The 16,711-nt window shown below is 43.3% G+C and overlaps 1 protein-coding gene across 3 annotated transcripts in view; it reads right to left on the bottom strand.

The window, feature by feature from the left end:
• The window catches only part of ASTN1 (astrotactin 1), a 583,832-nt gene that overhangs the window by 180,994 nt on the left and 386,127 nt on the right, over window positions 1–16,711 (bottom strand). For all 3 annotated transcript variants that reach the window (XM_056532005.1, XM_056532006.1, XM_056532008.1), the window contains one exon: window positions 6,540–6,713. In XM_056532005.1, the coding sequence (XP_056387980.1) occupies window positions 6,540–6,713 (174 nt within the window). The remainder of the gene's footprint in view (window positions 1–6,539; window positions 6,714–16,711) is intronic.

The raw sequence follows: 16,711 nt of genomic DNA, 5'->3' as shown, positions 1-16,711 counted from the left end.
TGGTTGCTAGGGGAAACTCAGCATCTTTTCCTCTACACAGGTTTTGATAAATCTCCCCCACAATGTTTTAAGCACACGGGGAGATTTAGCAAAACCTGTGCAGAGGAAAAGTTGACCAGTTGCCCATAGCAACCAATCAGATTGCCTCTAAATCAGATTGCCTCAAAAGTTGACCAGTTGTCCACAGCAACTGCGTCATACCCGGTGGGTCCCGTTTGCTAACAGCTGTCCGTAATTAACCCTTTAGATGCCGCAATCAAAGTTGATTTTGGGGTCTAAATGCAGTTCCTGGCTAGCTCGGCGTGATCGGGACTGCCGCGGTTTCGTTGATCAACTGAGAAGACGGCAGGAGGTCTCTTAACTCCCTATTGTCCGATTGGTGCTCCAAACTTGCAGTATGAGCCTGATGAAGAGGGGTGCCCCCTCGAAACGCGTAGTTCCTACAAAAAATAAAAGCCTTTATTAACTATTCTGGCTCTGACTCCATCCTCGGGTGTGTGCCTATCCAGCTGCAAGTCGGATTTTCCTCGGACATCTGGCTAGCTTTGCCAGGCTACCCTGATTCCACATCTGTCTACCTGCTCCTGACCACTAGCCAAGCGGGACCGACGGCCGGCTGCCTCACGACATACTTTCATCCTCAAGCACTAAACAGTCTAGGTGAGCATTATTTAATTATCCTTATAATCCACCTACCACCTACGATCTTCACCATTGGAGCACTGTCTCTGTGTGCTTTTTTCCTCTCCCTGCACTCAGTACCTAATATTGGCCCCCAAGTCTTCCATGTACAGAAGACTATTACAGATCTGGTAGCCTACAACTATAATACAGCAAAGCACCATGCCACCAAACTCAGCACAGCTATTGTTCTTCCTACTACCCAAAAATTTTAAAAAATTAAAAATTATCAAGAGGTAATTAAAGGATAGGGGATAAGATGTCTGATGTCACGCCCCCTCCCATAGACTTGCATTGAGGGGACGGGACGTGACATCACATGGGGCGGAGTTGTGACGTCACGGACTTCCATTCCCGTGGTCGCGACCCAGACCCTCCAGCGCTTCTGGACAAGAATCAGGTGGGTGCCGCATGCAATATTGCGGGGGTCCCCAGCGGCGGTACCCCTGCAATTAGGCATCTTATCCCCTATCCTTTGGTTAGGGGATAAGATGTCTAGGGGTGGAGTACCCCTTAAAGTGTCCATTTACAACCTTTTAACTTCATATATCTTTATAGGCATATCATATGTTTCACCTTGAAACACAGGATCTTTATCTTTCTAAGTAATATATACATTAGACTCTTGATAGCATATATATATATATATATATATATATATATATATATATATACATACATATTGCATTATTCTCTGGCTCATAAAGCAATTGACAATTTTTCTATTCCACTTTCTGGCCACTTATAGTTTAATTGACTTCCTATGATATTCACTTTATTAATGTATATGCATTTACATAGAGAAATGCAGATAATATGTTGTGAGTCCCAACAGGGCTTATGTGACAGAATACATTGCACCAGGAATCACAAACAAGTTAATGTATGCATGGCACGCATAGGCCATCATAAGTCAGAACTGTCAAGTGGCGTTGCAGCCTATAGTGAGCGACTAACTATAAAAGAATATCATTGTATCGGGAACCAAGGTCGTGTTTTCTACGGGACGGTATTGGACCACGAGGACCATTGTCGTATCTATATCTTATAAAGATATAACTCCTAATGCAGGTGGAAAGATGCTAAACAGAGACACCAAAAGTATTATGGAGTTATAGGAAGTCAATGTGTGAGACTTGAACAGTGCAAAAATGCCCATTTTGACGCCAGCCTAGACATTTTGCTGTGCTTTTATTCTTTATAGTACTGTTTTTATATTTGCTGTTGTTATTCTGTGGTTTGGCAATATGGTGATAGGGCTATTTGCTCCTTGATGCCATGTGTGTGTGGTGGCAACCTGATCACCGGTAGGATACTGTAAGGAGAGTGCAGTACAAGACACAGAACATTCCCCTCCCCCCTGTATAAGGTGCTGCTGCCACTGGGCCAGTGGTAATTGCTAGAGACCATGTGAGTGTAACAGTGCCCTGAAGTGAAAGTGAAACAGTAGCTAATGATGCCTATGGAGTGCTTCTGCTGACTGGCCCGTGGAGTGACTGAACTGCATCATTCCGACCATAATAGCTAGAATTACAGCTAGACCAGAGGGCTTCTGTATGGTAGGGGACTATCAGAGGCGTCCATGTGAGTAGCACAGATGCAGTGCTTTACTACTGAGTGCTGTGCTCTTAATGGGGTACTCCGCCCCTAGACATCTTATCCCCTACTCAACGGATAGGGGATAAGATGTCTGATTGCAGGGGTTCTCCCTGCTGCACCCAGCGTTTGTTTAGAGCTTTGGGTTTAGCGCCAGAGGCTTGTGATGTCATGGCCGCACCCCACTCATGATGTCACGGCCACGTCCCCTCAATGCATGTCTATGGGAGGGGGCGTGACGGCCATCATGCCCCCTCCATAGACTTTCATATAGGAGGCGTGGCCATGATGTCACGAGTCTCCACACCGCATGGCCGGTCATCTGGCACCGTGCATCGGAAGTCTGGGGTGCTGCAGCCAAGATCGTGGGAGTCCCCAGCTGTGGGACCCCCGTGATCAGACATCTTATCCCCTATCCTTTGGATAATTTCTTTAAGCTAGCCCTGAAGACTGTATATATACTGATATCTTTGGTAACATAGGAGTAGACACCCTTAAATCAGGGGCTAGTGATCGAGTTGTAAGTTATTGCCGTAACAGTAATGCAAGTCCGCAAGAATTGAGGGCAGTCTGCCTGTGACCCCTTGTGATCTCGAGAATGGGGTCCCAAGTTTCTCACTGGAATAAAATGGCAGTGGTGAAAGCAAAATTATCCTTCATTCATTATCTATGGGGGCTACACGTTTAGTGGTCAGACCATTGCTGTCAGACACTTATCTCTTATCATGTAGATAGGAGATACATGATATAGACTGGAATAGCCCTTTAGGCTGGCCACACACTTTAGATAGTTGTTGACCTAATGCTAATTCAGATGACTTTTATTCCTACCCACCCCACATTAAAGGGGTACTCCGGTGAAAACCTTTTTTCTTTTAAATCAACTGGTGGCAGAAAGTTAAACATATTTGTAAATTACTTCTATTAAAACATCTTAATCCTTCCTGTACTTATTAGCTGCTGAATACTGCAGAGGAAATTCTTTTCTTTTTGGAATGCTCTCTGATGACATCACGACCACAGTTCTCTCTACTGACGTTATTATAAGAATAATAACACTTTACTTATTGCTGTCCTTAGTGGGATTTGAACCCAAGTCCCCAGCACTGCAAGGCAGCAGTGCTAACCACTGAGCCACCATGCTGCCCTTAGCATACATCTGCTATGCATCTGCTATGCATCTGCTATGCATGGTTGCTAAAATGGACAGAGATGTCAGCAGAGAGCACTGTGTTCGTGATGTCATCAGTGTTCCAAAAAGAAAGGAATTTCCTCTGTAGCATTCAGCAGCTAATAAGTACTGGAAGGATTAAGATTTTTAATAGAAGTAATTTACAAATATGTTTAACTTTCTGCCACCAGTTGATTTAAAAGAAAAAAGGTTTTCATCGGAGTACCCCTTTAAGGCTAGGTTCACACCTAGTTCATTCCGATTTGAAATTGCAGGCAGAAATTCTGCTTACTAAAATGTACTGTATAGTGCATAGGTTTCCGTTCCCAAATTCACACAGCGGAATTTGTGAACGGAAAATCCGCTTGAAAATTTCCTCCTGAAGAATGGTGTTGCTCATTCTTCAGGCAGAAATACTCGTGGAACACATTGCAGTCTACTGGAGACTGCAGAGTCCGTACGGTCCTAGCACCGACTGATTAAGTCAGTGCTGGCTGCACTCGGAATCTCTAGGCGGAAATTTTCTGCCCGGAGATTTTGGAGCGTGAATCTAGCCTAACAAGCATGTTTGGTTCAGGTGCGCATGCATAAGGTGAGATCAGATTGGGCATGAAATCCAATATACCTGACCATTGTCTTCCATGACATATACCATTGAGGAGAGAGATCAGAAGACCAGCATGCATGCAAGATGGTCGGCTCATCGTACTGAAATCAACGGGTTTGGCCAACTTTAATATACTGTGTATGTTCAGCTATAGCAACATGCAAATCTAAGTAGTACTGAAAAAAACACACCATTCAGTCAAAATGCCAAACTTTAAATATGCTACATATTTAAAATTATTGCTTGAATGAAAATGCACATTATTTCATGCACTTACAAGCAACACCTGACAAAATGTAAAGACAGAAAAGACAAAGGTGGAGATTTATCAAAATCAATGCAAAGAAAAAGGTGCCAATTGGCCCATAGCAACCAATCAGATGGCTTCTTTCATTTTGCAGAGACCTTGTTAAAAATGAAAGAAGTGATCTGATTGGTTGCTATGGGCATCTGGACAACTTTTCCTCTGCACAGGTTTTGATAAATCTCCCCCTAAAAAGTCTATTGAATCTAAAGAGCTGCATCACACCCGTCCCTGGCATTTTAGTGACATTAACATTGCATTTTTTTCTACCACTGACTTTAATGAGGAAAATTACTATGTAAACTTGGCCATGATTTACATACAGTAAGTATCATGATATGACATACAATATAAGATCAACACAGAAGATAAAGAAAATAAAGCCGGCACTCACCATTCTTCTTAAAATTCTTGCTTTATTGTGCTTCACATGTGTTCAGGGGTAGGGAACAGACGTGGGGGGGTTATAAAGGCGACAAAAGCTCCGTTTCGTGCTGTGAATGCACTTCCTCCGGCCCTGCCAGGGCCGGAGGAAGTGCATTCACAGCACGAAACGGAGCTTTTGTCGCCTTTATAACCCCCCCACGTCTGTTTCCTACCCCTGAACACATGTGAAGCACAATAAAGCAAGAATTTTAAGAAGAATGGTGAGTGCCGGCTTTATTTTCATTATCTTCTGTGTTGGACTACTGTGATTACCTATCTATAAGCCAGAGCACCACAGTACACTTGCCAGCGTTTCCCAGTACACTGTAGAGATCCCTCCACGTCCTCAGTGCCGTATGCACACCTAAGAGTGATCTTTGATACAATATAAGATGTTTAGGGATATTTCTTAGAACTGGCAACTAAACAGCTCTTTCAAAAACTTCATGCACTAAAAGGGTTATCCCAAGATTATAAAGTAAGATCTATCAGCTGGAAAGGTGATAAGGATTATCTGACCCCTGTCCATGCTTGGAGAAGCCCAAGCATGTGTGCTGCTGCTTGATTTATTTAGGGGACAATGGATCTTTGTTCTTGTGATTGATGGGGGTTCCAGCATCAGACTCCTATGATCTTCTAAAATGCAGTTTTTTGTGATGTGAAACTGGTAAAGTTCTATGTTGCTTCCACAATGCACCATATAATTGAAATCTGACAAACTGAGACGCTGATATAAATGGCCTTACCGTAGAAAAGACCATCAATATCAGGTTCTTGGGGTCTGACTCTCAGCACGTATACTGATTAGCTGATTGAAGAGGCGGGGAAGTCTAAAGACTCAACTTTATGTACCAAGCACAGTGCCATATGTTTGGTAGGGCTGCTATTGTAATTTGTCCCATTCAAATGAAAAGGGACAAGCTGCGAACCCAAGAATATATGTTTCCAAATGCATGGAGATGTATCTAGTAGGCAAAGAAGAGACCAGTACCTTGTATTGCAGTGTGTCCTATTCTAGTGAACAGGACAAGCTGCAGTAGTAGGTACAGATGCTACCAAGTGCATGTAGCTGTATTGATCCTAGTCAATAATGAGGCAAGAGCACTTGCACCATTGTTGTGGCTTCTTCAACCAGATGATCAGTGGAGGGGCCAGAAGCCAATCGGCCATTTACCAAAATGGCGTATTATAAGCATAGGCCATTCCAGAAACCCCTTTGAATAATCAGCAGATTATAACTAAATCTATAAGAAGGGCAAAAAGTTTTGGACAAAGTATAAATCAAACTATGATTTCCCTTATGGATCAACAATGATCCCTACTGTCCATGTCAACTTAGCTCAGCAAGAAGGAGCAGAGCTCAGGTCCTCCAGGCAGTGGGGAACCATACAGTTCTACTTAGCTTCATGCACTTATACTCATGATGGTACTAACAGAGGCACACAAAATGGGTTGAAATAAGCATAGTTTATTAATGCGACCTGGCGCACAAGAACAGGTGGGTGGCCACTTATAAAAGTCTCCTGGAGTATCACTGGTAACATGTATATAGTAAACACATGGACACATACATAGCACTAGAGTAAACCGGAAATACACACAGATTTAGTAAAAGAACTATAACAAATACGTCTTGCACACACACAGATTTTCTCTTGCACGGAGCTCAACATATGTAGTGAAATGAATTAGCAAAAACAGCATTTACGCAATCCGAGAAATACACCCACGCAGACTCTCTCACACGCGGGCACCTCGCGACTTGCTGTTGATTCTTTTATGCTGGCTGGAAGCACCATGTGACAGCAGGGTGGTGGGCTGGTTGTTGGGGTCCCCCGGATTGTTAGAGATCATGCTTTCCTTATACTTGCTCATCAGAGACATTTTGGCATTATCCCCTCCAGAGGACGCAGAATTCAGAGCAAAGACTGGAAGAGAAGGACAAAGAAAAATCAGCATTTTACTAGTTGGGCGTAATAGGTTCACATGGGTGTTTGCATTTACTCAAGGACATCTGAAATGACAACATAATATATGGCTACGGCACAAGAATACATGCAGGTAAATTCAATTGTGTTTCAAGAGACTGTCAGCCCAGCAGGTAGTAATTGTAGCAACCTAACAGGAATGCCTAATCAGATATTCAACAGTACCGCTAATGAAAGAAGGTGTGGATGGTGTCAAGAATCCGGCGTGTTAGCTCGAAAACCATATTTATGTTAGGGGAATCTCACATTTGGGAAAATTAGGTTTTTGTAAAATGTATCAAGGTTATAAATAAAGATGCAGTAAAAGTGTAAAAAAAAGCCTTTCCTTCAAAAAATACAAAAAAAATCATCAGCAAAGAAACAGAAAAACGTTTGCGTGTCCTCTTTTGTCAACTACAGATATGTCTATAGGAGCAGTTCCCTGATGGATTTGTCTAGCTAGGCTAAGTTTACATGGGTCAAATTTGAAGATAATTCCGCAGCAAATCTAACCCTAAATCCACAGGTAGAAAAAAGTAAGTCTCATTTACTCCAAATTTCGCAAAAAAAATTGGATTCATTAGAATCCAAACTTTGTGTCAATGTTTTGGATTTTTCTGTACACAAGTGGCCCAGAGATAAGCAGCAATGCTGTATGCATCACAGCATACACTCACTTCATTGGCTGAGCTAGGTGTTCTGCACCCAGCCCAGGCACTCAGTGTACTATACATGAGCAGGGACTCTTAACTTTTAAGGGAATCTTTCATCGGTATCATCCGCACTAGCCTGTTGGTGCAGACTTGTAGTGCAGGGGATGCTGATGACAATGGTTTGTTTTCCGATTTGTAGCTTCTTTCCTCCTTTATTCCCCTTTTTGTTTTCATGCATATGAGGTAGTTTGGTGCACTATGGTCATTCCCAAATCCTGAGTGCACCAAGATGTCCAGCCGGCATGCTCAAAGTAAATGCCCTCCTTATGCTCATTGATCTTCCTTTCAGACCTACTGTATGCTCTTAGCAACAATTGGGCATACGCAGCTCCCAAGTGCATCTTGGAGTGATCACAGAAACCTCTATGTTCCCAAGACTGCAGACGTGACATCATGCCACACACCCACGTGATATGTCCCATCACACCATGCCCCCTCCATTCATGTCCCGCACGGAGATTGCGGGGGGGGGTCCCAGCGGTGGGCCCCCCGCCATCAGAAATCTTATCCCCTATCCATGGGATAGGGGATAAGATGTCTTTGGCTGGAATACCCCTTTAATTTAGTTTTAGCAGCAAACACTATATCAATTTTAACAATATTTATGGAATTGCCCAGATGACTCTAGCCCCAAGCTTCGTTTTGCATCAATATTTTAGGCGGGCACATGTTTGTAATGCCATAAAGCTCCGCCATGTCCCGTTGATAAATATTTTATTTCTCTATTCTAATCCAATAGAGCGAGGCCTCATTTGTAAATTGACAGAATGGTTGAGTGAAACTTGTATTCAATCTGCAGAAAATAAGTAAGGGTGGGGGGATGGGGAAATGGAAGTATTAAAAAAAATGTAAGCATTTATTTTGTGAGAGTTCTGAGTTCGGCGCTCTGATAAATGGCCATAAAGAGACAATAGAGCGGCTGCTCAAGGTTACAGCGACGTTGCGGAAAGTAATTCCCTTTGCACTGTCTTGTCATTTAGATCTTGACAGAAGTGAAGAATCTAGGAGACACGAAATGCAAAAGAGAAGGTGAGAAGCATCTGTCCTCTCCTCCTTTCCTAATGACTACAATAAACAGACGCTTTATCAGCCTGATATCACAGAGGGGCGGCCTAATGGAGTAGTTTACCTGACAATGAGCGCTGTACGCAGTCATTGCTGTACGTGTGCGCCGAAATGAGGACTATTTCAGAGTGTAAAAAAAATAAAATAATTCAGTATACACTCTGCTTTATCTCTTAAGATTGACATAGAATATTAGAGTAAGACTCAATAGAGCATCTCCCTCTAAAATAAATAATAATAAAAATATATGAGTAAATATAAGTCCTTGCTTTGTCCTTAAAAAGGTTTGAAATCTGATTGAATGCTTCAAAACTTATTAAACTTTCTTTTCTGAGTTTTTTAAGTTCTGTACTAAGTCCGGAGACATGCGTACTGACTTAACGTAGTCTTACGGATGTTTAAAAAAGAACTCTGGGTGTTTTTTTATGTTTTTTTTTGCCAATACCATGCACACTCACTATTAACTAGTTGTACAGTGTCATTTGTTTTATTCCAGCATTTGTTTATTACTATAACTTAGTCATGTGATCACTAGTCTGAGTCTTAGGCCCTAATTAAATGAGATCTCCGGGATATAAAAACATATAGCCTGTCTTAAGAATAGGGAATAAGTGTCAGATTGTTGAGGTCCAATCACTGCCCCCCCCCCCCCCACACCCCACAATCTCCTGTACGAGCTCCTGAATGTGGTGTCTCGACCACCTCACAAAGTGATGACCGACATGCCCCCTCCATGCATCTTTATGGGAGAGCTGGAGCACTGCATTCGGGAGTCTCCAGCTATCACATAGAGGTGAATGATGGGAGAGCATCAGCCGCAGCTTTGTGTGGTGGTCGAAACGCTCCACTTAGAAGGAGAGCCGGGCTCCATACAGGAGATTGCAGGGGGTCCCAGTGGTCCGACCCTGTGTGATCTGACACTTACCCCTTATCCATAGGATAGGGATAAGCTTTTATATCCCAGAGTACTCCTTTAAGTATTGTAAACCTAACTTGTTTTGTCGGGTCGTGCGCCAGAATGAACCTAGAAACCCAACAAACCTGAAGAAGGGTTTGTTGTCAGAATAACTGGGCCAGGGTTCATCTGAACAATCATATTGTATGGCGACCATGTTAAACTGTTCAGTTACAAACTCCATTGGTTGGTCAGAAAAGGGACGTGATCGCTCAAAAAGGGCATGTCCTCACAACCCGACGTATTTACACAAAATCCTGCAAATAAATGGTTAGAAATTCCCACCAAGAAAAAGCTGATCATAACTTTCCCGACCTGTGAATTAAGTGGAATCATACAAGTCTGAAACAACATTTCACACTAATAAAAACCCAACAAGCTTAGTAAGTCAGAGCCAATATGTGTGTTAAAGGAAGTCAGTACTGGGTTTAATTGACAGGTATCTAAAGTCTATGGTCAGCTTTATGTACAATCAGAATCATCCATTGTCATGTATAAGACAAAACATAAGAGAGATTTCTCACTAATTAAAGTTTTGAACAAAAAAATTAATAAATACATATCACTGATATTGGGCTCCCGACGAGGTACTATAATGTAGCATTGAAAATGTCAGAATATTCCATTTAGGAAGAAATACAAAATAAATGGAATTCAGCTGCACTTTTGTCATCTGGAATTGTACTAGATAAATGTACGTCTGCAACATATGCAATACAGTACATAGCGGCCATAGTCATTTTCCAATGAATAACTTCTGTAATTACTTTTCATCTCCTCCTGGGCTAACTTCTCTGTATTTACCTGTCGGGTCTACAATGTAATAAAAAAAAAAAAAATAAATAAAAAAACAGCACGATTCTCATCCCAAGTGGAACCCCTACCAGTGAAGGAATGGGTCATCACTGAAGTACCTAGCACTGCCGGTACGGAAATGACTCCAATGCAGGTATGAGTGTTAGAAAACACTGAAGAAGCTGTGGCACCTGCACTAGCGCCACACCCCTTTTAAATAGGTGCCAGACCTTTGTCGATCTTGAAGGGGTATTCCGGCCAAATACATCTTATCCCCTATCCGAAAGATGGCAGGGGGACCCTCGCGATCTCCGTGCAGCACCCGCATTCTTTGCGGGGCTACTTCTCCAGTCTCGGAAACCTCTTTGTATCCGTGTCTGGAGACGTGATGCCATGTCACGCCCCTTGTGACATCACACCACTCCCCCTCCATTCATGTCTATGGGAAGGGGCGTGACGTCTGTCACGCCCCTTCCCATAGACATGAATGGACGGGGGCCCCTTTAAGAAACTAAAAATAATTAGGACCAAGACATAGGTACAGGCCTTTAAAATTCAAGTTCTTTCAGCATTTACTGTAACCAACAAAGCCACGGTATGTTGTCTGGGGCATCTGATGGAATTTTAATGGTCTTGCAGCCTTTCCCTGCAGAGGTACAAGTAGTTTCATTTTAGTTTCTGATAACATACATTTGCTGAAGTAATAATTACATTGCCTTGCTCTACTGTGTTTCCTCATAGAGCAATATGGCGGCACTGCTTTAAGGAGGCAAAACTGTTATTCTCTAATCAGACATTCATTCAGACCAAATAACAGCTCATTTTCCGAGTGCTGGCAACCTGCAGTCCATAAACCCGGCAATGTACAGTAGGTAGGTGGATAAAGTAGGAGGAATGGGTACAATGTGATATTTCATAGAAATCCCTTCTGTTTCCATTACCAAACTAACAGCTTTCTCTGCAGTCCTGAGAAATGTTACTGCATTGTGATAAACAACTGTTCTATCAGGATATAACACGAGTGGGGTGTAAGGGTTTCAGCCCCCCCCCCCCACACCCCATAGCAAGGAGACAAAAAACATGGTAAGTGTCTGGGCTGGAATTGGGTGGAAAACTAAAATAAATAAATACATTTTATAACATGCCCCAATTTCTCTTTGTGTCATTAAATGGGCCCCATTCTGTCTTAACAATATTTCCTGACTTCCTGTTTACTTTTTAACATGCAGGAAATACCCACTTAGCCAATCACTGGTAAAGGTGGATCACTATTACGGGCAGGGATTGCCTGAGTGGGAACTTCCTGCATGTCAAAAGAAAAGCAGGAAGTACTGCTCAACCCGGACTGGACAACACAACACATATGCAGCGGGGGTATGGGGCATATTTTAAATTTTTCTTCCAGCCACAGCCCAGACATACCGTATTTTTCGTCCTATAAGACGCATCGGCGTATAAGACGCACCCAATTTATAGGTGCAAAATCTAAAAAAATAAAGATGTTGAACCCAATAGTGGTCTTCAACCTGCGGACCTCCAGATGTTGCAAAACTACAACTCCCAGCATTCCCGGACAGCCGTTGGCTGTCCGGGCATGCTGGGATTTGTAGTTTTGCAACATCTGGAGGTCCGCAGATTGAAGACCACTGCAGGAGGAGGTAATACTCACGTGTCCCCGTTGCTCCGGACCCGTCACCGCTGCCCTGGATGTCGCTCCATCGCTGTCGCCGTGTCCCTATCGCTTCGGAACGTCTCTGCTGCCGGCCGGGTATCCTCGCTCTCCGTCGCCGCCATCACGTCGTTACGCACGCCGATGCACTTACGCGACGACGAGGAAGGAGAGCGCCGGCCATACAGGGGATCCCTGAACGGAGAAGACACCGAGGAGGCAGGTAAGGTCCTGTAAGCACTAACCCGGCTATTCAGTCGGCTGTTCGGGACCGCCGTGGTGAAATCGCGGCGGTCCCGAACAGTCCGACTGAACAGCCGGGTTGGTGTCACTTTCCCTTCAGACGCGGCGGTCAGCTTTGATTGCCGCGTCTGAAGGGTTAATACAGGGCATCACCACGATCGGTGATGTCCTGTATTAGTCGCGGGTCCCGGCCGTTGATGGCCTCAGGGACCGCCGCGATAGGGGTGTATTCGCCGTATAAGACGCACCGACTTTTTCCCCCCAGTTTTGGGGAAGAAAAAGTGCATCTTATACGGCGAAAAATACGGTACACACACTATCTTTTTTGTCAGACAAGCCTTTTCAAATGAATAAAAGCTACAATACTAGACAACCTATTGACAGTAAAACATCATTCCACATTTACCTCCCGCATAGTTTATAAGTTTTTCCTTTTTCAGATTCTGTCTTCTTTGCTTTCCCATTTTGCCTCCTTTCTACCACATCCCCCTCTTAACTCCCTGACTTAAAAGGGTGTCCTATTTAGAAATATCATTTTCATATACTCTAGCATTGTATTTTGAGTTGATAGGGGAAGGGTCTGCTATTCAGGATCCTCATCTCTTGGCTAAAGTGTAGAGTGGTTACCAAGAGTGTCTCTCGTTCTGGAGGACCTGTCCAAGAGTGTCTCTCGTTCTGGAGGACCTGTCCTGTCTTTCATTGCACAGATGACCCACTGACTATAATTGGTACTGTTTAATGCTTCATTTGTTTTGCGGTGGCACTGCAGGAAATTGAAATTGAAAGGAGTACTGCAGCCTTAGACAACTAAAGTGTGTGATCGTGAGGGAGGAGGAGTAGGGTGTTTGAGCGCCAACAGGCCCCTTCCATGTATCTCTATGGGAGGGGCATCCCCGCTTCTCCCATAGAGCTAAATGGGGGGTGTGTGTCTGTCGACCTCTCAGTCCTGCGGATAGGGGATAAGTTGTCTAAGGCTGCAGTTCTCCTTTAAAGGGGTACTCCGGTGGTCAACGTGTTTTTCCGTTTGTGACTTACCCTATTTGTTTTGTTTCATTTCTATTCTTGTTGTTTAGGCGACTCTATTTCCGTTCTTTGTTGTCTTTTTATCCCCCACTTTGTTTTCCTATCTTTGCTTCTATTTCCTGTTTCTTGCTGTGCTGAAAACTACAAATCCCAGCATGTCACATGCCTTGCTGGTTTGGGGCGGCTCCTTTTTTGTTTTTGTTTGTTTGTTCCGCCCTTTACCCATCCTACTATTTTCCTGGGTCGGCCCCCTTATACACAGCACACTAATATAAATCAGCCTTGGTTGGGATACACTGTCATACACACACAAAAGGGACTACAACTCCCAGCATGTGTTATTCAGGAGTCTTCAGTCTGTGGTATAACACCAACATGCTGCCTCTGTAGTCTCCTGGGGGTTGTAGTTCACCACACCTCTGTAGGGCATACACCAGTGTTTCCCAACCGGGGTGCCTCCAGGTGTTGCAAAACTACAACTACCAGCATGCCCTGACAGCCTTTGGGCATAATGGGAGTTGTAGTTTTGCAACAGTTGGAGGCACACTGGTTGGGAAACACTGGTGTAACATGATGTGTATGCTGAATAGGCAAGAACAGTGTTTCCAAACAAGTGTGCCTCCAGCTGTTGCAAATCTATAACTCCCAGCATGCCCAAAGTCTGTCAGGGCATGCTGGGAGTTGTAGTTTTTCAACAGCTGGAGGCAAACTGGTTTGTAAACACTAGCATACACACACACACACACAACAGGGACTACAACTCCCAGCATGTGTCATTCAGGAGTCCCCCCCTCCCTCTTCACATATAGAGATCATTCCCAATATCAGATTTATTCCCCTGCAGTCCATACATCCCCGGCCCGTGCACCTTGTCATCCCTCCCCTTCAGATAACACTAATCTTCTCTGTGAGGTCCTTCTCCTGTGCAGACCTGCGTCCTTAGAATACAGAGCAGGGGGGAGGGGAGGTGAGGAGCTGTGTACTCAGCTGGATGAGATGAGGGGGCGTGGTTTATTTTTCTCATACAGACAGAGGGAAAAAAATAAAAAGCTGTGCCATCTTGTCCACAACAGACTCAGAACTGTGGACAACAGTAAAAGAAAACACTCGGAACTACAGAACTTCCTGCCCAACAAACAGGTAAGAAAAACACATACATGCTGCCAAAACATATAACACATGTATATTGCAAAAAAAAAAAAAAACTTACAAAGAAGACCCCATATAGTCAAAAAAAATTAACCACTGGAGTACCCCTTTAACTGGCTAGTTTCCCCACAGATTACAGCTGATTGATTGGTGTCCCTGTAGGGGAACACTTTGTGAACCATCTGTTGTCAAGGATCACTTCAACAACAAGGGGTGTAACTAGAATCATGTGGACCCCAGGGCAGGTTTTGGACCTGCTACCTACCTCCCCTCGACAGAGAGCATATAGCAAAGTAATGCAAATAATTATGTATTATTGTAAAAAACTGTAGTTGTTAGTTACCAAATAATACCAGTCAGTAAACTCAGTATACAAGAAACAAATATCACTGCACACAACACCTTCAGACTGTTACTGAACAAATAAACAGTATACAGTCAACAATGCCAATAATACAGTATGCAGGCACACCATGACCCCTACTATTATCACTACATAATAATGGACAAATACCATCATACTGTTACTGAAATAAAAAACACTACATAGGCCCAGTCGGGGGTTGCACCACCTGTGACTGTGATTGTCATGCCCCTATTTAACAAGTAGAGATAATTTTTCCTTAGGATATTCCTTAGGCTTCATGTAGCAGGCTGTGTTATGGCTCCATTCAAGCTTCAAGTTATTTAATGCTTTAATATAGAGTCTATTGAAATCTATGGTAAAAGGAAAAAGGAATAACAGCTCGTCCCTCCTCACATCCACACCTGAGCACGGACAGACCGGTCAGTGTCCTGGACCTACGTCAGATCCACATCTACAACAGGTGGACGTCGTGTGATAAAAGGGAATGCTTTATTCTCTCATTAGTTGAGTAACATAAAACACAGGATAGAAAACACTGATGCATTTCAGGTCAGCATGACTAAGGGTCATACTGACCCAAAACGCGCCGGAGTTTACTGTCTCGTATTGCATGTTTCTCATTAAATACAGAAAAATAATGCATTCCCTTTTATAATACCATAGAGCTGGATTCTCTGTTATGAATTTTGAAATCTATGGTGCCATAATTTAGCAGTGTATTATTCTGCTTTTCTACAGATAAAATGGAAGTGTTTTCTGTTAGATTCTGTGTGAACACCATGCCATGTTCCATTAAATATCTTAGCAGTAGTTAATCCTCTATTGAAACATTGCTTTTCGTTGCATAAATGTTTGAAATATGATAATGTGATGTCCCAGTACAGGTACATGTTCCCGTACTACCTGTAGGCCCTGTCAGGTTGAGTCCCTCGGTGACCTGGGGGCTCCCTTGCAGGGACTCCCCTTGTTCTCCTGTTAATTCAGTAAAGGTACATACACCAACTTGAGCATAGACAGGATCCTTATATCTAGATGGTATACAGGACCTTTGGAGGTCTCAAGGACCTGTGAGTAATCTTGTCACATATTATGTTCTGCAGTTATATGATTTGTTGTAACATGTACTCCCAGAGAGCACCAGCCTTAACCTATGACCCACAGCTTGACCAATGGGCTTTAGTCCAGCCCCCCACTACATAAGGGGTGGCCATCTTTAATTAGCTCTCTTTCCTCCGACTCTTCTGAAAGTAACATCAAAGTCTTTGCTGAAGCATCTAACAGAGATCTCAGGGCAAGTGCTCAGCATCTGGACTACCACAAAGCTACAACTCTCCAGTAAGTCTACAAGTCTATGTCTGCTGTCACTGAAGTTAGTCAAGTCCTGCACATAGTCAAGTCCAGTCTAATTACAAGTCAAGTTTATTACAAGTATTGGTCCAGCAAGCTGCGAGGTCCTCTGGGTACTGGTCACCTCTCTGGGAATTCGGGTCTTAGCTGTGAAGATAATTACACGTGTCTTCTATTCAGTAAAGCCTCCGTTTACCCTCAACTGGTTGTGGACTCTTTATTCACTACTAGCCCGTGGGATAGCGGAGAATCCGGGCGTGTTGTGTTCCGGAACCCGAAAACCACACTGGCGTCACAAAACACATAGGGGTTAATACCATCAGCCCCCCGAACATAATAACATCTGATCACAACACTCATCACTGCAACACCAGTGGCCCCGCCATTCACCACAGTGGCACACCACAATAACATTCATAAGTACTGTAGGATGGCACATAACATGGATCCATAAAGACACTGCCATTCAAATATATTATTTTGGCAATATAATTTTACCTTTTTGGGGTAGGTATTTTTCCCCTTTAAAATTGCATTCTAAAGTTTACATCATGACTGATGAAAATCTTGATTCCATTTTTCTACTTTTAAAGTATTTATTTGGCTCAATCATGACAAGTCTTATGTCTTCGG

The sequence above is a fragment of the Hyla sarda genome, chromosome 7 (genome assembly GCF_029499605.1).
Source record: "Hyla sarda isolate aHylSar1 chromosome 7, aHylSar1.hap1, whole genome shotgun sequence".
NCBI lineage: Eukaryota > Metazoa > Chordata > Amphibia > Anura > Hylidae > Hyla > Hyla sarda.
The sequence above is the reverse complement of the archived record's forward strand: the minus strand, read 5'-3'. Positions and strand labels throughout refer to the sequence as shown.